Source organism: Muscardinus avellanarius, assembly GCF_963383645.1.
Source record: "Muscardinus avellanarius genome assembly, chromosome: X".
NCBI classification, from domain to species: Eukaryota; Metazoa; Chordata; class Mammalia; order Rodentia; family Gliridae; genus Muscardinus; species Muscardinus avellanarius.
The window spans coordinates 51144078-51166334 of NC_137792.1; the positions used below are offsets into that span (position 1 = coordinate 51144078).

Below are 22257 nucleotides of genomic sequence, written 5' to 3' on the forward strand. Positions count from 1 at the left end.
CACTTGCAATCCCAGTACTTGGGAGGCTAAGACAGGAGGGTCACAGGTTCAAGGCCAGCCTCAGCTACTTAGTGAGGCCCTCTGCAATTTAGTGAGACCCTGTTTCTAAATAAAATAATAAAATAGGGCTGGAGGTATAGCTCAGAAGTAGAATGCCCCTGGGTTCAATCCCCAGTACTGAAAAAAAAAAAAGGTAGTGAGAAAGGATATCCCATGCTGGGCACAGTGGCACACACCTGTGATCCCATTACTTGGGAGGCTAAGACAAGCGGATTGCAGTAACTTAGGCCATGTTTCCAAATAAAAAATAAAATAGGGTTGTGGGTGTAGCTCAGAGGTAGAATGCCCCTGGGTTCAATCCCCAGTACCTCCCCACACACTCGTACATGGCATCTCATGCCTACCATGATACCCTCCCCTATTCCCAGCTTTTAGCCTGGCCACTGTACCCCCAAAATATTGGCAGTAGGCCCTCCCTGTATATCCCGAGGCCCGTGGGTGATAGGGGACATCTTGCTCGCACGGAGGGCTGAGAGGTGGTGGCTCTCTTGAGATGCCAGCCGTGGCACAGGTTCCTTCTGGAGATGGGCCAACCTGAGGTCCTGTGGGCTCTGGCTCTGCTCCTCCTCAGGTCAGCAGGGCCATCAGTATTGCCCCCACACCAGACACCTCTTGTCCCCTTATGCTCAGACACTGAGCTGAGAAGTGAGGGGTCACACCACAACTTGGCCACCCACAAGAGCCCTTTCTGCAAATCTTACAGGGACAGTGCGGAGAACAGAGGGGCCTGCACAGAGGGTCAGGGGGCTTGAAGCTCAGACCTACCCCGTGTCCTCTTCTGTGGCTTTCCAGAAAGAACCAGCTTCCCAAGGTTCTGTGGGGAAAAGTGTGGAAGTTGCTGGGCCACCTGCTCTGGGGGATGGGGGTTGGGGGCTGTGCATTGTCCCCATTTCCCACAGCCCCAATGCTCCAGGACCCTCTTGCCCCACTTGCTTCTCAAATTGGATTCACATGGACCTAAGCAGGACTTTTTGTTTAATATTTTATTTTTGCTATGCTGGGGTTGGAACTCAGGAGCTTTCTACCTCTGCGCTCCCCCACCAGCCCTATTCTTATTCATTATTTTTTCACTAATATGATTTATTATATTTTAATCTTATTTATAAGTATATGCTATCTTATATAATTTGCTTAATAGAATTTTTCAGTGGCACGCATCTGTAAAATAAATAAAATGTGATATATTTTACTCATGACAATTTACAAACAAATTTCTTTTTTTCAAAATTTTTTTGGTGTGGTACTAGGAATGGAACCCAGGGACATTCTACCTCCAAGCTACACACCCAGACGTATTTTTTATTCTTTATTTTGAAACAGAGTCTCACTGAGTTGCAAAGGGCCTCACTAAGTAGCTGAGGCTGTCTGCGAACTGCAGTCTTCCTGTCTCAGTCTCCAAATGCTGGGATTACATGCGTGTGCTACCACGCCCGGCCTTTAAATTTTTTTAATTGGTGCACTGTAGTCATACATCTTAATAGAGTACAAGATGGTAGAGGCATACATGCACACACCACCCAATTAGCCCTTACTCAATTCCCACCCAATTCCGTCCCCCCTCTCTCCTTCACATGTTTGGCTTATTGACTGACTTTGATATATTTGTTAATGTACATCATGTACATTAGGAAATTTCCTTCTTTCCCTCTCCCATCCCCCTCATGTCACCTTATTTGCTCATCTATAGCATCTCCTTTTTAGTCTAGAGTTCCTCCTATGACCTATTTTCTCCCTAGCTTCTGCATATTAGGGAGAGCATCTGATTTCTTATTTTTTTGTGACTGACTAATCTCACTTAGCATAATGTTCTCCAGTTCCATCCATTTCCCTGTAAATGACGTAATTGTGTTTTTCTTTATGGCTGAGTAAAATTTCATTGTGTACATATCCCATAATTTTGTAATCCATTCATCTGCTGATGGACATCTCCTCACTAAGTAGCTGAGGTTGGCTGTGAACCTGCGGTCTTCCTGTCTCAGCCTCTCAACTACTGGGATTAAAGGCATGCACCACCATGCCTGGCTTGCTTAATATTTTATCATGAAGATTTTCCTGTGATGCTATTTTTTCAAGTTGGTAAGCAGTGTGTGTGTGTGTGTGTGTGTGTGTGTGTGTGTGTGTGTGTGTTTCTGGGGTTAGAACCTAGGGGCATTCTACCTCCGAGCTATACCCCCAGACCTATTTTATTCTTTATTTTGAAACAGTCTCAGAGGGCCTCACAGATTGCTGAGGCTGGCCACAAACCTGTGATCCTCCTATCTCAGTATCTGGAGTACTAAGATTACAAGTGTACACCACCACGCTTAGCTACGCATTTGTATTTTCAAATTATGTAGCCCTATTTCTATAATATTGGGGAGAAATGTCCAAAACTTCCCATTTCTCTTGAGCAATGATTTTATATTTAATTGCTTCCAGTATCTATACACACACACACACACACACACACACACACACACTCACACACACACACACACACACACACACACACTTTTGCAGTGCTGGAGATGAACCCAGAGCCTTTCATATACTAGGCAAGTATTCTACCACTGAGCTACACAGACTCTCACAGGAATGTTCATAGCAGCATTATTTACAATAGCCAAAAGACGAGAACCCAAATATCTGTCACCTGAAGAGTAGATAAAGAAAATGTGGTCTTTTTATACAATGTACAGGATTGAGCCATAACAGTGAATGAAATTCTGATTCATTCTGCAACTGAAGTGAAAGAAGCCAAACACACAGGCTGCATAGTGTGCGATTCTACTGATAGGAAATGTCCAGAAGAGGCAGTTTCATAGGGACAAAAAAGAGGTGGGATTGTTAGGGGTAGTGTGCTGGGGACATCAAGAATGAATGCTTTATGGGAGTGAAGTCTTGTTTTGGGGGGGATAAAAGTGTTGGGTGACATTAATGGGGGTAGCTACATAGTTTGTGAATGTGTTAAATGTTACTTAATTGTGCCAGGCATGGTGGCGCACGATTGTAATCCCAGCATTTGGGAGGCTGAGATGGGAGGATTGCGGTTTGTGGACAGCCTCAGCTACTTTAGTGAGGCCCTCCGCAACTCAGTGGGACCCTGTTTCAGAAATAAAGAATAAAACTAGGGCTGGGGGTGTAGCTCGGAGGTAGAATGCCCCTGGGTTCCATCCCCAGTACCCCCCAAATTGTTACTGAATTGCATATCTAAAAATGGTTAATGTAGTGTTAGCCTACCATAATGAACACTACTGTGAATACCCTTATAATTAAATTCACATAATATCTGTTATTATTTTAGGCTAAATTACTTAAAGAAGCCGGGCATAGTGGTGCACGCTTGTAATCCCAGCATTTAAGAGGTTGAGACAGGAGGATCGCGGTTCATGGACGGCCTCAGTTACTTTAGGCCCTTTGCAACTCAGTGAGACCTGCTTCAAAATAAAAAATAAAAAATAGGGCTAGGGCTGTCGCTTGTAGGTAGAATGCCCCTGGGTTCCATCCCCAGTACCACACACACCAAAAAAAAAAAAAAAAAAAAAACACCTTACTTAGAATATTTGCTGAATCCAAGAGTCTGATGAACTTTTTCAAGGGCTTTTTCAGTTACTGATTAATTACTCCCCGGAAAGTTGACCATTTTGCACTCTGGGGTAAGAGTCTGACTGATGGCACTTCCAGAAAGGGGGATGATATGGGCTGGGACGAAGAAGGATCAATGCCATGACATCTGAAGGTGTCCACTGCTCTTGAGACCTGTGGAGAACGAGCTTGCAGGGGACCCGGGGCAGTGAAGGCTACGGGTGTGCATATGGGAGGCAGGCTATGTGTCCTCAAGCAGAGTATGGGGACCATCTGAGCACCATTTGGGTAGATGGTCTCTGCTAAGGTTCAAGGCAGGGCAGGACTAAAGGTTGCAGCTAAGGACTCTGAACTCAACTGGGCCCATGTTGGCAGCAAATCAAGAAGGAAACAGATTCCAGTGCCAGAAAGAGTCAGTCATCCAGGAGGGACATAAAGTCCCCAGCCAGGATGGCGGTGTGCTAGCAGGTGGCCTCACTGTCCCTGAGTGATGATTGCTTGGACTTAGAGGAACACAAAGATCAAAACCAGTCTCACCAGGCAAAACCAGTCTCGCCAGGCTTGGTGGCGCACGCTTGTAATCCCAGTACTTGGGAGACTGAGACAGGAGGATCACGCAGGTTTGAAGCCAGCCTCAGATACTTAATGAGGCTTTCAGCAACTTAGTGAGACTCTGTTTCCAAATAAAATATTAAAAATAGGCCTGTGAGTATGGCCTGGAGGTAGAAAGCCCCTGGGTTCCATTCCTAGTACCACAAAAAATAAAAATAAAAAAGCCAGTCTCCTCAGCATGGTGTTTTAGCACTTTTGTTATTATCATCATCATTATTATTATTGTACTGGGGTTTGAATCCAAGGTATCTCACATGCAGGACAAGCATTCTATCACTGAGCTATACCTCCAGCCCTTTTTATTTTTTATTTTGAGACAGGGCCTCACTAAATTGCTCAGCCTGGCTTCAAACTTGCAGTCTCCCTGTCTTAGCCTCCAGAGTCCCTGGGATCCCAGGAGTGAGCCATTCTGCCCTCCTCCTCCTCCTTTCTTCTTCCTCCCCAGGACCTCACACATGCTAGGCAAACACGACCACTGAGGTGCATCTTACATGTCCTGCTTGCACTTTGATTACTTGAAAGATGCCATAAATGTGTACAAAAATCAGTTGTACTAGTACAGAATGGAGGAGCCGTGGGTGTGAACAAGACTTGAGGCTTTTACTTTGACTGAAGCTCACTACAGAATTGATTGCCAAAAAGTAGCTTGGAGCGAGGGTGCAGAATCCTGCATATAGCACAGCACCCCCCCCCCCAGAGGAGCAGGGGGTGACAGCCATTGGGACTGGGTGACGGAACAAAGGGCCAAGTGGACTTTCATGTATATGAAGTGTGGGAGATATAGTGGAGTTCTGGATTGTTCCAAAGGAAGTAGATTGCCTTTGATGAAGGAAATGGGTTTTTTTTTGTATTTTTTGGGTTTTTTTTTTTTTTTTGGTGGTACTAGGGTTCCTGGAAGCCCTTCTACCTCTGGGCTACACTCCCAGGCCTATTTTTATACTTTTTTTATTTGGAAACAGGGTCTCTTAAGCTGGCTGGCTTCAAACCTGCGCGATCCTCCTGTCTCCGCCTCCCAAGCACTGGGATTACAAGTGTGCGCCACCACGCCTGGCTGTTTGTTTGTTTGTTTGTTTGTTTTGTGTGTGTGTGTGTGTGTGTGTGTGTGTGTGTGTGTGTGTGTGTGGTACTGGGGATTGAACCCAGGAGCATTCTACCTCCGAGTCCTATTTTTTATTCTTTATTTTGAAACAGGGTCTCACTAAGTGGCACAGGACCTCCCTAAGTAGCTGAGGCTGCCTGAGAACCTGAAATCCTCATGTCTCAGCCTCCCAAGTATTAGGATTATACCCATGTACCACCATGCCTGGTTTAGGAAATGTTCTTATAATAGAGTTTCCTTTTTTGTGTGTGTGGTACTGGAGGTGGAACCCAGGGGCTTTCTACCTCGGGCTATCCTCCCAGATCTATTTTATATTTTATTTGGAAACAAGGTCTCACTAAGTTGCTGAGAACTTCACTAAGTAGCTGAGGCTGGCTTCAAACCTGTGCAATCCTCCTGTCTCAGCCTCCCAAGCGCGGGGATTACAAGCGTGTGCCACCACGCCCGGCTCTATTTCATTTTTTAAATTTAAAACAGGATTTCAGAGCCGGGCGCGGTGGCACACGCTTGTAATCCCAGCATTCGGGAGGCTGAGACCTGGAGGATCGCGGTTCGCGGACAGCCTCAGCTACTTAGTGAGGCCCTCTGCAACCCAGTGAGACCCGGTTTCAAAATAAAGAATAAAAAATAGGGCAGGGGGTGTAGCTCGGAGGTCAAATGCCCCTGGGTTCCATCCCCAGACCCGAAAAAATAAATAAATAAATAAAAAATAAAACAGGATTTCACTAAATTGTGTAGGGCCTCATCAAGTTTTTGAGGCTGGCTGCAAACCTGTGTTCCTCCTGTCTCGAGCTCCCGAGTGCTGGATTACAAGTGTGCATCACCACATCCAGCTAATTAGAGTTTTCAGACACCAGCTCTGGCAGCAAGTGTCACTCTCCCCACACTGGATGTGCCCCAGGTGAAGCTGTGGGAGTCTTGGTGGATATAAAAGCAGCTAGACACCTGCTCTCAGGCACCCCTAGCTGGGTGGGAGACCCCTTGGGTCCTGGCAGGCCCATACACTTTGACCTTCACAAGTCAGAGACCTTAGTGTGCTGTGAGCGGAGCTTTCAGACCCCAAAGAAAGTCCCAGCACTGTGGCTGTTGAAATGTACTCGTAGGAACTGGGCATGGTGGTGCACGCCTGTAATCCCAGTTCTTTCAAGGCTGAGACAGGAGGATTGCAGGTTCAAAGTAAGCCTCAGCAACCTGGTATGGCCTCCAGTGACTTAGTGAGACCCTGTTTCAAAATATGAAATAAAATCAGGCTGAGGGTGTAGCTGAAAGGTAGAATGTCTCTAGGTTAAATCACCAGTACCATCAAAAAAGAAAAACACCCATAGGTCAAGGCCAGCACACTCTCACGTTTGCCACACCCACAGATTCCCCCCCCCCAGGTTTGCTGTGGCTTCATTTGTAATTGCCAGTGGTGGGCTTGGGCACCTGGCGGAGGTGGGCAGAGCTGCTGGCTGTGGTGTCTTTGTTTCCAGGGGTCTTGCTTGTCATTTAATGTTCCCCGTCTTTGCCTCTGCACTTGCTTCCGGGACCCTAGTGCAAGTCTTCCAGTGCCCTCCCTGACAGGTTACAGGTTACTGTTGAGTAATGAGATATATTCTCTCCAGATCTTGTGTGATGTGACAACAAGGGGGACAAGAAATGACAAGGAGCTGGGCATGGTGGCGCATGCTTGTAATTCCAGAATTCGGGAGGCTGAGACAGGAGGATCGTGGTTTGCAGACAGCCTCAGCTACTTAGTGAGGCCCTCTGCAACTCAGTGAGACCCGGTTTCAAAATAAAGAATAAAAAAAATAGGGCAGGGGGTGTAGCTTGGAGGTCAAATGCCCCTGGGTTCCACCCCCAGACCCGCAAAAAAAAAGAAAGAAAAGAAAAGAAATGACGAGGAGTGCTGAGGAGAGAGGTGTGAAGGTTGCTCTGCCTTAGCGGAGAGCTTAGAGGAGGGAGGGTCAGAGGATGGCCATGCCAGAGGGACACTGGGTGCTGGCCATAGACTGAGGGAGAAGATAGGAGGAGAGTGACAGAGGCTGTTGCTTTGCTTGGCTGGGAGGCCAGGAGGAAGAGAAGACACCCTGGAAGAATAAGGTTAATTGCTACCCCCATTGATACCCACACCAGTCCCTCCCGTACAGTCCCTGCACTCCCAGATCCCACGCACCATCCCAGCCCCACGTGGGTATCTTCCTCCCACAGATCCCAGCTCTCCCTGGGAGGCTCCCCCCAGCTAACCCTTGCAGTCCACTGCCAGGCCAGGCCTGAGATGCTGTGGTGCTTCAGATCACCATCTGTCTCGCCTGCAAGACCCCTCCTGCCACACAGCAAAGACTGAACTCTAGCCTGGTGTCCTGAGGTGTCAGGCACACACTGACCCCCAGCCTCACTTTGCCTGTTTGCCACCTCACTTTTCTTCAAGTCAGGGCAGATTCAAAGCCCTCTTTGTGTACTACCCCGGGCCTTCCTCCCTCCCTCTCTGTAGGGATTTGGGGTGGTTCTCATGTGGGGTTCTACTGTTTCTGCTATTAAGAAGCGTGTGTGCTTCCATACACTCCCATACAGCTTGCCTGGCATGTTATACTCTCTGTACTGTTGCCACTTGGGGCCGCCGCAAACTGGCTGTCCTAATTTGCTAGCCCCAGGGACCCCAGTGGGCAGCACTGCTCCAGTCCATGTTAGTGTGGTCTGTTGGTCCTCTGAATGCCTATTGGGATTGGGATTTTTTTTGCCCACGTTCCTATTGAGTTGCATCTCCTTAGTGTTTTGTAGAAATTCTTCATGAGTTCTGGATAGTTCACTCAGTTCTGTGCTTTGTGGGCAGCTCTCCGAGTCAGTGTTTATGATGTCTCTCTTTTTTCCCCCCCTCCGGTACTGGGGATTGAACCCAGCTGCATTCTAACTCCGAGATACACCCACAGCCCTATTTTTATTCTTTATTTTGAAACAGGGTTTTAGACCGGGCGTGATGGCGCATGCTTGTAATCCCCGCGATTGGGAGGCAGAGACAGGAGGATCACGCTGGTTCGGAGCCAGCCTCGCTGGCTTAAGAGACCCTGTTTCCAAATTTAAAAAAATATAAAATAGGTCTGGGAGTGTAGCTCGGACATAGAAGGGCTTCCAGGAACCCCAGTACCACCAAAAAAGAAAGAAAGAAAGAAAGAAAGAAAGAAAGAAAGAAAGAAAGAAAGAAAGAAAGAAAGAAAGAAAGAAAGGAAAGAAAGCGGGCCTTACTGAGTTGCAAAGGGCCTCACTAAGTAGCTGGGGCTGGCCACGAACCGTGATCCTCCTGTCTCAGCCTCTCAAATGCTGGCATTACAAGCATGTTCCACCATGCCCAGCTAACAATGTCTCTTCTTGTCCAGAAGTCTTATACCTCTTCCATTCTCATGTACCCATTTTCATTTTTGGGGTTTCTTCTCTATCCCAACACTAAACACACCATTCACTTGTCTCCAAGGCAGGCAGTTTGGCCTCCTCCATTAAGGTCTCCAATCCATTGAGAAGTGCTTGGCAGGCTTGCACCAGGTAGTAGCAGGAGAGGTGTCCTGGATGTCTTCCTGGGGTGAGCCCCAGGGTGCAGAGACCTTGGCCTGTTGGACTGAAGGAATGTGTAGAGGAAGCCGACCTGGGTTTGGACACCTCATTTTGTGTGTGTGATTCTGGGGATGGGATCTAGGGTCTTGCACATGCTAGGTGAGCTCTACCACTGAGCTACTTCCCTGGCCCTGGACACCTTCTAGAGACTGACAACCTGAAGGACAGGGACATTTGTGCACAGCCTTCAGACAGTTGGCAGGGTGGGGCAGGGCTCTGGACCAGATGAGAAGAGCTGCTGTCATCAGAGGATTAAGGATGCCATGGTAGTCCTGACCACTTACCTAGCCCTTGCTTCTCTGCTCAGTGCCACATATTTTTTCATCTTGTTGATCTCATCCTCCCTGGAGGAGCTTGTTTCTTCCTTGTCACGGCTTGTCTGTGCTCCACCGACCCTCATTGGCTTTTGGGATCTATCCTGACCAGGAGAGAGAGAGGGTTGGCTGAGTGGGCCCCTGTCCTCTCTCCAGATCTGCCTGTGCTCAGAGCCCATCTGGGTTGAAAAGAGTCTGCCTAGCTGTCACAATTCTCTCTGAAGGTTCTCCTATCTGAGGTGCCGAGGCTGTGTGTGCCCAACCTCACTAACCCAGCCTCTCACTTCGTAGCTGAGGCTGTCCACAAACTGCGATCCTCCTGTCTCAGCCTCCCAAGTACTGGGATTACAAGCATGCACCACCACACCCAGCTTTTATCCTTTATTTTTGAAACAGAGTCTCACTAAGTTGCAGAGGGCCTCACCAAGTAGTTGAGTCTGCCTGAGAACCTGTGATCCTCCTTTCCCGGCTAGGTTGATGAGGTTCTCACTATTTGCTGAGGCTGTCCTTGAACCTACGATCCTTCTGTCTCAGCCTCCGAAGTACTAGAATTACAAGTGTGTGCCACCACGCCTAGTCTTTATTTTTTATTTGGAAACAGGGCCTCCATAAGTTGCTGACAGCCTCACTAAAGTTGCTGAGGCTGGCTTCAAACCTGTGATCCTCTTGTCTAGCTTCCCAAGTACTGGAATTACAGGTGTGCACCACTATGCCTGACTCCAGACTCTTTTTTTTGGGGGGGGAAGTACTAAGGATGGAACCCAGGGGCATTCTATCTCTGAGCTATACCCCCATCCCTATTTTTTTTTTTGGGGCAGGTTTGGAGATGGAACCCAGAGAGGCATTTGACCTCCAAGCTACATCCCCTGCCCAATTTTTTATTCTTTATTTTAAAACAGGGTCTCACTGAGTTGCAGAGGGCCTCACTAAGTAGTAGCTGAGGCTGTCCATAAACCGCGATCCTCCGGTCTCAGCCTCCCAAATACTGGGATTACAAGCGTGCGCCACCACGCCCAGCTCCCAGCCCTAATTTTATTCTTTATTTTATTTTATTTTTGTGGTACTTGGGGTGGAACTGAGGGGCTTTCTACCTCCAGGCTATACTCCCAGACGTGTTTTATATTTTATTTGGAAACAGGGTCTCACTAAGTTGCTAAGAACCTCACTAAGTAGCTGAGGCTGGCTTCGAACCTGTGCGATCCTCCTGTCTCACCCTCCCAAGTGCTGGGATTACAAGCGTGATCCACCACGCCTGACTATTTTATTCTTTATTTTGAAACAGGGTCTGAGTTGTAAATGGCCTCACTAAGTAGCTGAGGCTGTCTGTGAACCACAGTCCTCCTTTCTCAGCCTCCCAAATGCTGGGATTACAAGCGTGTGCCATCACACCCAGTTTACGACTCCAGGCTTTAACTTTATTTTTGAGACAAGGTCTCGCTAAATTGTAATAGCCTTGAACTTGTGATTCTCCTGCCTTGGCCTCTTGAAGGCATGCACTACTACAGGCTGGGTGCTGCAGTTGTCTTGAACAGCTGTCTTCAGCACTAGGAATGTTGGGGTGGGGGGAGGAAGGGCTTCTTTCCCTCCACACAGCTCTGCAGGCTGTCCTGCACACAGCCCCTTCTCTAGCCTTCCTGTTGAACTGCATGCAACCTCTCCTGCAGGCCAGCACATTCTGTTCAAACAGATGCTCTTATACTTTGCCTTCTTTGCTGAAAAACTCTTATTTCCTTTTTTCACAGTCTTTGATCCAACAGTTCTCCTCTAAGAAACATTTCTCTAACATGACAGATTATCCAAAAATTTACATATGAAAATGTACAAAATGTGTTCTTTGTTCTTCATAGCAAAAAAATAAAATGGCCCTAATGATGTATGGTGGGGACCATCCATTTAGGGCAGGTATGCAGGGCTTTGAGGATGGCACCTGCCTGATGGTAGACCTAGAAGACAGGAAGGATGTCCACAGGGCCACAGCATTTACACCGCTGAGATCATAGGCAATTTGACTCTCTTTGTTATGGTTTTCTGTATTTTTTAAATGTGCTCTGGTGAACCAGTGTTTCATTTGTAATCAAACAAAATGGAATTTTCAAAAAGTACTTTTCAGTATGTGTGGGATAGGGAATAATTGGGATACAAGAGAGACTCCAGATGATGAGAAACCTCAGGGGAGCCAGGGAGGACTTATAAGGGTAGGGATGGAGGAAGGCTGAGGTTCGTTAATGGAAATACTACCATTGACTATGTGTATACATGTGAATATACCAGTGCCAGTCTGGGTACTCTGTATTGGGAAGGAAGGAAATGGGGGGGGCAGGAGCTGTGTGCATGTATGTCATTGTCAACATTATGATGTGAATCTATAATGCACCAATAAACACACACACACACACACACACACACGTACTTTTCAGAAAATGAAAATTTGGGGGAGAAGGGAAACCTAGAAAACAAATTATTATCTACAAAGATGCAATGGAATAGCCGGGCGTGGTGGCACATGCTTGTAATCCCAGCATTTGAAAGACTGAGACAGGAGGATCATGGTTCTTGGACAGTCTCAGCTACTTAGTGAGGCCTTTTGCAACTCAGTGAGACCTGCTTCAAAATAAAGAATAAAAAATAGGGCTGGGGTGTAGCTCGGAAGTAGAATGCCCCTAGATTCCGTCCCCAGTACCAAAAAATAATAAAATAAAGCAACGAAATAGAAAGGTAGCTGTATTACACAAGCTCGGAAATCAGGAGCCATTGTCAAGGTCAGAAGGGTTAAGACAGTCTGGCTTTGATCAGACAACCTGTCCTGGGTGCTGGGCTGCTGTGTTGCTTTCTTGTTTGTCATAGACTGCAGAGGGTCCTTGCCAACTTGCAGGTATTGGGACAACTGAGGAAAGCAGAGAACTCTGTGCTTCAACCACATGCAGCCACAGTGTGGGCACCTTTCCCTCTCTCATGCCTTAGACCTCTCCTCCTGCTGCCTTCTTTTTAGGCAAACTGGCTTTACTTTTCTCTCTCCCTTTGGGCTCTTCTCTCCCTTAGCACTGGCTTCCTCCCATTGTGGGTAATGTCTAGCCCAACACTGACCTCTTGTGGCCTTGTCAGGCCCAGAACAACCTTTCCACAAGCTGCTGAGGGAATGAGCCCCTGGGAGGCCCCTTCATGCTGCTGCCTCTGGTCCTCTGATATGCCCTGAATTCTGGTAGCATTTGTTTGTTCCAAACTCTCTACCTCCACCCCAGGAGGACCTAATAGTTCAACTGTCTCAAATCCCAAAGCCCAAGCGGGGTGTGGTGGCGCATGCTTGTGCGCTTGGGAGGCTGAGACAGGAGGATTGCACAGGTTTGAAGCCAGCTTCAGTTACTTAGTGAGATCCTGTTTCCAAATAAATTATAAAATATGGCTGGGGTGTAGCCCGGAGGTAGAAAACCCCTGGGTTCCATTCTCCAGTATCCCCCACACACCCCAAAGCCCGCTGAGTGCTGCCAAATCTGCCTGGGCTGGGGCCAGCCTTCTACTAGCAGTACCTCGTGGACATCCCTTGCTCTCAATCCAGCTAGTGATGCCCACCTACCGGAACCTCAGCCCACCTCTGTCCAGGAAGACCCTCCATCTTCCCCACAGTGGTCCTGCTTGTCCTGTCAAGCTGTTTCCAGTCTCACTTCTGTCTTGGGCCCCAGGCCTCAGCCTTGTATGGCTACCACCACCACCCCTGAACCTCATTCTGGCCACTGTGTAGCCTCCCCTGGCTAATGACCCTGGTGCAGAACCTCAGTTTTCTCATCTGCAGAATGGAGGCAATTACAGCATCTTCCTCAAGGTTGCTGGGAGTCAGGAATCAGTGGGGACTCACATCAGAGGCCCTGGCTGGAACATGGCAGGCAGTGGGTGCCAAAAAATGGTGATTTTGTAAGGGCCACTTCCTTGGTACTTCTCTTAGGCCAGCTTCTTGTGTATCAAAGACTTTTCAGCAATTCAGTGGTGTTGGAAAGGACATAGGCTGATCCTTACGCATCTTCTTCTTCGTCTCCTTGCTGACCTTGCCCTGCCTAGTGTGTAGGAACTTGTTGATAGACAAAAGGAGTCAGGTCAGCCTCCTGTCTTGGTGATGGATGAGCACAACACAGATGCTCACTGAGGTTGGCTAGTGTGGTTTTGTTCTTGTCAGAGAACCTCTGGGAGCTTCCAGGGGTTAGCTCTGGCCTCAGTGCTGCGGGAAGGAGAAGCAGATCCTGGTGGGAGGGAGAATGGGAAGGTTGTACATAGCTCCTGCTGAAGGAGGAACTGAAGGGTGTTCTAGGGTGTGGGCATAGCCTCCATGCCCAGTGCACAGACACCGATCACCCTGGATCTCAGTGGGGCTCGGCAATCCCCAAATAGCACTTGGTGAGGTGGAGGCTGAGAAGTGGGGAACTGAGGGTAGCAACAGCAGCTGGGCCATGGGTGGAGAGTGGCTTCCTTGGTTGAGCAGATCGGGGTGCTAATCTGCAGCTCAGAGTCCTGCTGGTCCCCACCTCCGGAGGGGAAGAGCCGGCCCTTACGGGTTCTCACAGAGGCGTGTCTCTGCTGCAGGTGAACGGGAAGGAGCTCTCCAAGCTGTCTCAGGAGCAAACCCTGGAGGCCCTGCGCGCCTCCAAGGAGCCCCTGGTGATCCAGGTGCTGAGACGCAGCCCCCGCCTGCGGGGGGACAGCTCCTGCCATGACCTTCAACTGGTGGACAGTGGCACTCAGACCGACATCACCTTCGAACATATCATGGCGCTGGGCAAGCTGCGCCCGCCCACCCCACCCATGGGCATCCTGGAGCCGTACGTCCTTTCTGAGCTGTGAGTTGCCCTCAGGAGGGCCCCGGGCCCTGCCTCCAGAGAGGACATGCCACCTGGGGCAGCCGTCCCCATGCTGCCCAGAGGCATCATTGATGTGGCTCTGGCCCTAGCAGGGAGACCCCAACTCAGCCTGCCCCTCTCTGGCAGGAAGCAGGCTCCTTGGCCTCCAGAGCTGACCATGGCACCTGAGGGCTCAGAAACTTCCAGGCCTCTAGCCTCAGCACCAGCCGGTGAAGGGGGCCGAGGGGAGGCCGACATGCCCGGGACCTCGCTGCTCCTCCATCCTCTCTCCTCCTCTGCCGCCCCATCGTCTCTGCCTCCTCACAAGCATCACTCCTTGAATCTTCTCGCATCCCTTGTCTGTCCCATTCCTCTACCTGCTCTGAATTTCCTCCATCTCTTCGGCTTCTTTCTTTGGCCCGCTCAGAAGAAGGGCCTTTCATCCAGGCCTGGTGGCCCCTGACCATGTGAGCACTGCCTCATTCTGCTAATCTTGGCCTAGGCTGCAGGGAGGTGGTCCCGGGATCCCTCCTCTGCAGAGAGGTAGGCCCTAGGGCCACCAGCAGCCAGTCTGGGCTTTGGGACAAGGAGGGCTGCCCCTGGAGGCAGAGGGGTGCCTGTCTGCTTTGCAGAAGGCCTCCAGTGCCTGGGTAACTCCTGGGGGCGCTACGTGGGTGGGGCCAGTATGGGGCGGGGCAGGCAGGACACCTGGAGCTTTGGAGAAGTTGATCCCTGGTCTGGGAGAAAGGGTGGGGAGAGCTAGGCATGTCTGGGTCCTCTGCACAGTCCCATTTGAGAAGCATTCCTGGTCTTTCCCTGAGTGCTTGGAGCTCAGGAGGGGCTCAAGGAGGCAGCTGGACCACCTGCCCTCCAGGATGCCTCTAAAGCAGAACTCCTTGTTGAGTACACTGGGCCTGGCTGGCTAGCCAGGAGCTGGGGCTAGGGCGCCAGAGGAGCAGATGGCCAGCCTGACCCTCACCTTCTCCTGGGCAGCCCCCCCATCAGCCATGAGTATTATGACCCAGCGGAGTTCATGGAGGGCGGCCCACAGGAGGCAGACCGTATGGACGAACTGGAGTATGAGGTGAGCCGGGCAGCCGGGCCAGGGCCCGCAGCCAGCCTCAGGAGCAGGCACAGGATGACTGTCTATAGCCTGCTCGTGCCTGGCTCCTGCTGCCCCCAGGGGGCTGGGCCTCGTGGCCCTTTCCGGTGCGTGCCTGGCTGAGTCAGGGAGGGCACTGGTGAGGTGGCGCGTTCCGTCTGTCGGTGAGTCCATGTCCCATGCATGTCTGTGTCCTGTGTGTCCTGTATGTCCTATGTGTCTCGGGCACTTCCTGGTAGGGAAAGACCACTGAATACACACACCATTTGGTATGGTAAGAAAAGGAAGCCCTATAGGGGCTGGATGCTCAGTGCAGGTGACTGGAGGGGAAGGCAGGGGCTGGGCTACGGCTGCCACTGGCTGCAGGCTTCCTTGCTCACACAACCTGGGTCTTTCTACTTCTGCTTCCTCCCATACCCCTGTGGCAGGAGGTGGAGCTGTATAAAAGCAGCCACCGTGACAAGTTGGGCCTGATGGTGTGCTACCGCACAGATGACGAGGAGGACCTGGGCATCTACGTTGGAGAGGTATGGAGGCAGGTGCCAAGGCAGGCTGTGGCACAGGGAGGGCTCTTCTGCCATCTCAGCCCTGTGGCTTCCACATGATCTGCCTGAGGCTCGGGCTGCTCAGGCATCACAATAGGCTGCTAGAGTTCGAGGCCATGGCCACCGATGGCTTCAGTGTGTCCAGCGAGGCAGTTCTGCAGAAGAACTATGCCCAGTGTTGTTTACTCACATCCTGGGACCAGCTCCCTAGGATTTGACAGGGACTGGCTTCCCCACTCCTGCCCTATCTTTGGTGGGGTGTCTGTGTGTCAAGAGGAGGGGGCTTGACTCCCCAACTGCCCCCCTGTTAGGAGGACAGATTCCACTCTCTAGCAATCCCAGGGCTGGTTTTTTTTTTCCATTATGAGAACGCATCCAGCTGCCTGGCTTCAGTGCTTTTGCCAGGGACAAGGGCAGGGACACAGAAGTATTGGGCAGGGGTTAGGAGGTCAGGTCATTGTGTGTTCTCTCAAGCTAGGGAGCTGGTGCTCTGAGCTGAAGTGGGAGTGAGAGAGCCTTGAGTTTGCTTTGGGGGTCCCCTGAGGTGAGGCTGCCTCCTCCCACTGGAAAAGCCACCTTAGGTGACAAGTCCCAAAGATGCACATGTCCTGCAGGTAAACCCCAACAGCATCGCAGCCAAAGATGGCCGGATCCGTGAGGGAGACCGCATCATCCAGGTGAGTGCTTTCAGGCTGCCAGGTCTAACCCGAGGCTTTGCCCTATCTAACAACAGCCCTGCCCTCTCTCCTTAGCCCATCCCTAGCCTTCTCCCACTGAGCACCTTGCCTGATGCCAGGTAGCCTGCTGGGTCCATAACCAGGGCCGAGTCTTGTCTCACTTCTGCTCAGTTGCTCAGACTAGCTCCCATGTGCCTCCCCATTCTCCTTTCTCGCAGTCCTCGCTCTGCCCTGTCCTTTGAACACACATGTCCTCTTACACGGGCCAAGAATCCCCTCCCTGGCAACTTCTGCTTAGTTATGCCCTCCCAGAGCTCAAGAACTTGTGCTAGCTCAGCTGAGGCCTGCCCCAGACCAGCCCCAGCATTCTTGTTGATTGTCCCTGGCCGGCTGCAGATTAATGGCATGGATGTCCAGAACCGAGAAGAGGCAGTGGCCATCCTGAGCCAGGAGGAGAATACAAACATCTCCCTGCTGGTGGCCCGGCCAGAGAGCCAGGTATGTGTGCCTGTTGGCAGGGTAACCTGGGGCCCAAACATTGAGCATAGACCTGCCAATGGCCTGGAGTTGGAGGGTGGGTGGACAGGGTGTCCCAGATCCAGATCTCACTTCTGTTTCCAACTTGTTAGCCAAGTTGGTGGGGACTGCCCATTCTCTTGGGTTGCTTGACTTCACTGAAAGCATAGGAGCTGGAGGGGACCAAACGGCCATCTGGGGCGGTCCTCAACATGGTGGGAATAGCTTGAGCCTATCTCCACAGCTGGCGAAGCGGTGGAAGGATAGCGACCGTGATGACTTTCTGGATGACTTTGGCTCTGAGAATGAGGGTGATCTTCGTGCTCGGAAGCTGAAATCACCTCCTGCTCAGCAGGTGAGGAAGGAAGAAGATGGGAAGAAGGAGCTGGGGATGTGCAGGGTCTCCCAGTCTGGGCCGGGAGAGGAAACAACCTTGAAACTCCTTTCGGTTGTCCTACGACATCCCTGTTCCTGGGACCCTAATCCAGTGCGCGGGTCTTTTCTGCTCCAGCCTGGAAATGAAGAGGAGAAGGGGGCTCCAGATGGGGGCCCAGGCCTGAGCAACAGCCAGGAGCTGGACAGTGGGGTGGGCCGGACTGATGAGAGTACCCGAAACGAAGAGAGTTCCGAGCATGACTTGCTTGGAGATGAGCCTCCCAGCACCATCAATACTCCTGGGAGTCTGCGCAAGTTTGGCCTGCAAGGGGATGCCCTGCAGAGCCGGGACTTCCACTTAAGCATGGACTCGTTGCTGGCCGAGGGCGCGGGGCTTGGCAGCAGTGATGTACCAGGTCTCACTGATGAGGAGTATGAGCGCTACCGGGAGCTGCTGGAGATCAAGTGCCACTTGGAGAATGGCAACCAGCTGGGCATCCTCTTCGCCCGGGCCTCTAGTGGCAATAGTGCCCTGGATGTCAACCGCAACGAGAGCCTGGGTCACGAGATGGCCATGCTGGAGGAGGAGCTGCGGCACCTGGAGTTCAAGTGCCGCAACATCCTGCGGGCACAGAAGATGCAGCAGCTGCGGGAGCGCTGCATGAAGGCTTGGCTGCTAGAGGAGGAGAGCCTCTACGACCTGGCAGCCAGTGAGCCCAAGAAGCACGAGCTGTCTGATATCTCTGAGCTGCCGGAGAAGTCAGATAAGGACAGCACCAGCGCCTACAACACTGGGGAGAGCTGCCGCAGCACCCCACTGCTCATAGAGCCCCTGCCCGAGAGCCCCCTGAAGCGGGCCACTGCTGGCAACTCCAACTTGAACCGGACCCCCCCTGCTCCTGCTGTCACCGCCCCCTCCAAGGCAGCTCCTCCACCAGGGAGCCCTGCCAAGTTCCGATCCCTCTCCCGGGATCCAGAGGTAGGCCGGAGACAGCATGCAGAGGAGCGTGTCCACCGCAGCCCCAAGATGGGGGTGACCCTGGAGCGTGTGGGCCCAGAAGGCAGCCCTTACCTCTCAAGGCGGCACCGAGGCCAGGGCCAGGATAGTGAGCACTACCACAGCTGTGTGCAGCTGGCTCCACGTGGCCTGGAGGAGTTGGGCCACAGCCCCTTGAGTTTAGCCGGCAGCCATCGGGTAGGTGGGGTGGTAGCTGCAGCCGCTGCCGAAGCACCCCGCATGGAGTGGAAAGTGAAGGTGCGCAGCGATGGGACGCGCTACGTGGCCAAGCGGCCTGTGCGAGATCGGCTGCTGAAGGCCCGGGCCCTGAAGATCCGGGAGGAGCGCAGCGGCATGACCACTGATGATGATGCCGTAAGTGAGATGAAGATGGGCCGCTACTGGAGTAAGGAGGAACGAAAGCAGCACCTGATCCGTGCTCGGGAGCAGCGGAAGCGGCGGGAGTTCATGATGCAGAGCCGGCTGGAGTGCCTGAGGGAGCAGCAGAATGGTGACAGCAAGCCGGAGCTCAACATCATTGCACTGAGCCATCGCAAGACCATGAAGAAGCGGAACAAGAAGATCCTGGACAACTGGATCACCATCCAGGAGATGCTGGCCCATGGTGCGCGCTCGGCTGATGGCAAGCGAGTCTACAACCCCCTGCTCTCCGTCACCACTGTCTGAGCCGCCCGGGCAGGAGCCTGTCCCAGACCTGGGAAGCTGCCCGGGCCCAGCCATTCCCCTCCCTTAGAATCGTGTGTGTGTGTGTGTGTGTGTGTGTGTGTGTGTGTGTGTGTATGTGTGTACGTGCACACTCCTGTCTTTATGTGTGTGTACAGGACTTTGTTAACAGAGAAGCTCTGAGAAGGGACACTTCTGGCACCTCCTTCCTTCTCCCCAAGTAAAGAGATCACGTCAGTAGCTGGCAGCGGTGGCATGCCTATAAAGGACAACACTGTGTGCGTGTGTGTGCTCATTTGCGTGTGCACACATGAATACACATGGTGCTCTCAACGTGTATACTTGGAGACAGGGAATTTGGTGCAGAGAGGTGAGGTGGACTGCCCTAAGCACAAGAGAAAGTCCAGCTTCGCCACTGAACGCAGCCTCTCCTCACCCCTGGAAGCTGCGGTTATTTGTAGACAAAGGCAACCCTGATTTTTGTGGTTTTTCTCCCTTTTCTGTGCTTGCCAATAGTTGTTTTTCTGTTTTGTGGACCTCCTCTGGGGGCTGGCAGCTCCTTCAAGCAGCCTGAAGATGGACCCCCACAGTGTTGGTTGGGAAGGAGGTGGGGGGAGGAAGAGAGGGAGGGCTGGGGTGGGAGGGAAGGGGAAGGGACGGAGGGAGAAATGGGAAGCAGCTGTCCTTGGTGGCCTCCACTCCAAGGGGCAGGGACCGGGAGCTTCTGCTGAGGTTTGTGATGCTCACCCCTGGGGGGCCACCTCCTTCCAGAGTGACCGAAGGAGAGCGAGACTGCAGGGACTGAGTGGGCAGTGTCCACCCAAGAATTCACTGAATCTTCATCTGCCCAACACCATCTGGAGCAGGGCCACTCTTCTGAGTGGCCTGAGGAGGGTGGTTAGATGTCAAGAGGGTTAGAAGTCAAGCCCCATGAGCAACACTGGAAGACCGCAGGCTGTCTGGCCTGGAAAGGACTTGGTGGCCATCACAGGCCTGGATGACCAACGGTGGGCTGACCAGGAGGAATATGCTCCCAACCTTCAACCACTTCTGGTATTACAACTTGCAAATGTGCTGCCTACATGGTGCCCCTCAGGCTTGTAGAGCCCCAGATTGGAGGCAGACAGGCTGCCCCCACTCCCTCCCCTACCTGCATCTCGAGAATAAAGCAAGCTGTCTTTTTACTTGAACTGTGGCCTCCCTGTGTTCATTCTTATTGTACTGTTTGTGCTGGGAAATAGAGATGGCAGTTCATTAATTTCTAAATCCTGAGATCCAGGCAGCAAGCTGGTGATGGATCAGATGATCCAGAGATGGGTGTGAGCAGGAAATCTGAAGACCCATTCCCAGAAGCAAGAGTGCTGCTGCTGGGAAGGCAGGGTCACAGGGGTACAACCACATCTATCTGCCACACTAATGGCTGTGGGAGGGAAGGCCCAGCATGTCACATGGCAGTACTGCCTGGGAACACTAGTGAGCAAAGAAGGGAGCGACAGGCCTGTTGGGGGCAATGGGGATGGCAGTAGGCCAGAGGGCTGAAAACTGGCTTTCCCATTCTTCTTGGGTCCTCTCCAACCAAGAACATGTCATATCCAACTCTTGCAACTAGCCCCCTGCCCCTTGGGAAGGGACACTGGAGGCCCAAGGCCAACTGTTTCTTTGACATCCTTCTCCAGCCACCTGGGGGCTTTCTGATGGCTCTGGCGCCACCCCATTCTTCTGGTGGGTACTCACAGGACATGAGCCAAGATGGACCCAGAGCCCAGAGTCCCTTGGCTGTCTCAGGGAGAGGTGGCGCCAGGAGGGCTGGCAGCACTTGGCTACTGATGCCCTGGAACAGTGACTTCACATTTGGGTCGCATTGCCATCAGGCCAGGTGGTGGAGCCAAAACTAAAAAGAGCAACTGGGTGGCTGCTGCTGCCTGCCTACACAAGAAATGGTTATTTGTCTCTTAGCAGCCACTGCTCTCCACAGCAGCTTATTTATTGTACTGGGGATTGAACCCAGGGGCATTCTACTTCTGAGGTACACTCCAAGCCCTTTTTTATTTTCAAACAGGATCTCACTAAATTACCATGTGCTGGCCCTGAACCTTCAATGCTATCTCAACCTCCCAAATACTGGGATTACAGGTGTAAGCTATTACACCTGGCTCTACAAAAGATTTGTCTTTAGAATCTGGAATCTTCATGTGCTGCCTGAGCTAGCAAGGCACACGGTCCTTTCAACCCCAGATGTCCAGTCCTACCACATCCCCATTCCTGGCAGTCATCCCCATCCCAACCCACGTTCCAAGGACTTGGGGCAGGAGATAGTCTCGAGGTCCCCTGACTAACCAGGGTTGGAGGACAGACTCACCCTTATGTTCTCCCAGTGCCACATGGCAGAACCCAGGCAGGGGAAGCCTATGTCTAGTAGGCTTTGGGCCTTAACTATTTTACCAGTGCACTCTGGGGGAGCAGGATTTTACTGTTCACTCTGATGACTGGGTGCCTAGGTGATAGCTGGTCCCAGTGACTCCCTCACGAAAACCCTGGAGTACACACTATAAACATGACAGTCACACAGCTGAGAAGGGCTCAGCTGAGACTTGCAGCCAGGCCCTTTGGACTCTAGGTCCTGTACTACCCCCACAGCTGTCTGTGACACTAAGGAGAATCATTCAAGTGGCTGGTGCCTAGCACATGCAAGGCTGGGCAACTGGGCCGACAGGAGAGCCGGGCTGCAGCCTGGAGCCTGAACATGTGCAGGGTTTCCTGCAGGCCCTGAGTGCTCATGGGAGATAGGTTACTAGAAGCAGTAGGCCTTTCAGAGGACAGGAGCATGTTTTCTTTTTCTTTTGTGGTACTGGGGATGGAACCCAGGGGCATTCTACCTCTGAACTACACCCCCACCCCGCCCTATATTTTATTCATTTTGAAACAGGGTCTGTCTCACTGAGTTGCAAAGGGCCTAAGTAGCTGAGGCTGGCTGTAAATCTCCTGTCTCGGCCTCTCGAATGCTGGGATTACAAGCATGAGCCACCACACCTGGCTTAGGAGCCTGATTTTTAAGTAGCCCATGCCAAACCCAGTACTGATTGACCAGAAACATGCTGGGAAGCCACTTGCTGTGGCCAGGGTAGTGTTTGGAGGGACATTCTGCCTGGACGGCTGTGTGCAACTAGGGTATGTTCCAGTTTCAGATGCATGCATCAGCAAGATAGGGCCTTACTGTGCTCAGCAAGCAAGGCATGTGAAGTACTTTTATGTGGCCCCAGACTCCATGCACAGAAGCCACTGTGAAGATGAGGCAGGCTGTACC

General features: G+C 51.7%; 1 protein-coding gene across 5 annotated transcripts in view; it reads left to right on the forward strand.

Moving 5' to 3' along the window:
* Positions 1-18956, forward strand: part of PDZD4 (PDZ domain containing 4) — a gene marked incomplete at both ends in the record, with an annotated part of 37653 nt that extends 18697 nt beyond the window's left edge. For 2 of the 5 annotated variants that reach the window (XM_080719139.1, XM_080719142.1), the window contains 7 exons: positions 13804-14057; positions 15051-15141; positions 15588-15686; positions 16319-16381; positions 16778-16879; positions 17142-17252; positions 17409-18956. In XM_080719139.1, the coding sequence (XP_080575265.1) occupies positions 13804-14057; positions 15051-15141; positions 15588-15686; positions 16319-16381; positions 16778-16879; positions 17142-17252; positions 17409-18956 (2268 nt within the window). Of the gene's footprint in view, positions 1-13803; positions 14058-15008; positions 15142-15587; positions 15687-16318; positions 16382-16777; positions 16880-17141; positions 17253-17408 lie in introns of all 5 variants that reach the window. The other 3 variants (XM_080719138.1, XM_080719140.1, XM_080719141.1) reach the window with 3 other exon arrangements.
* Positions 18957-22257: the final 3301 nt, after the last annotated feature.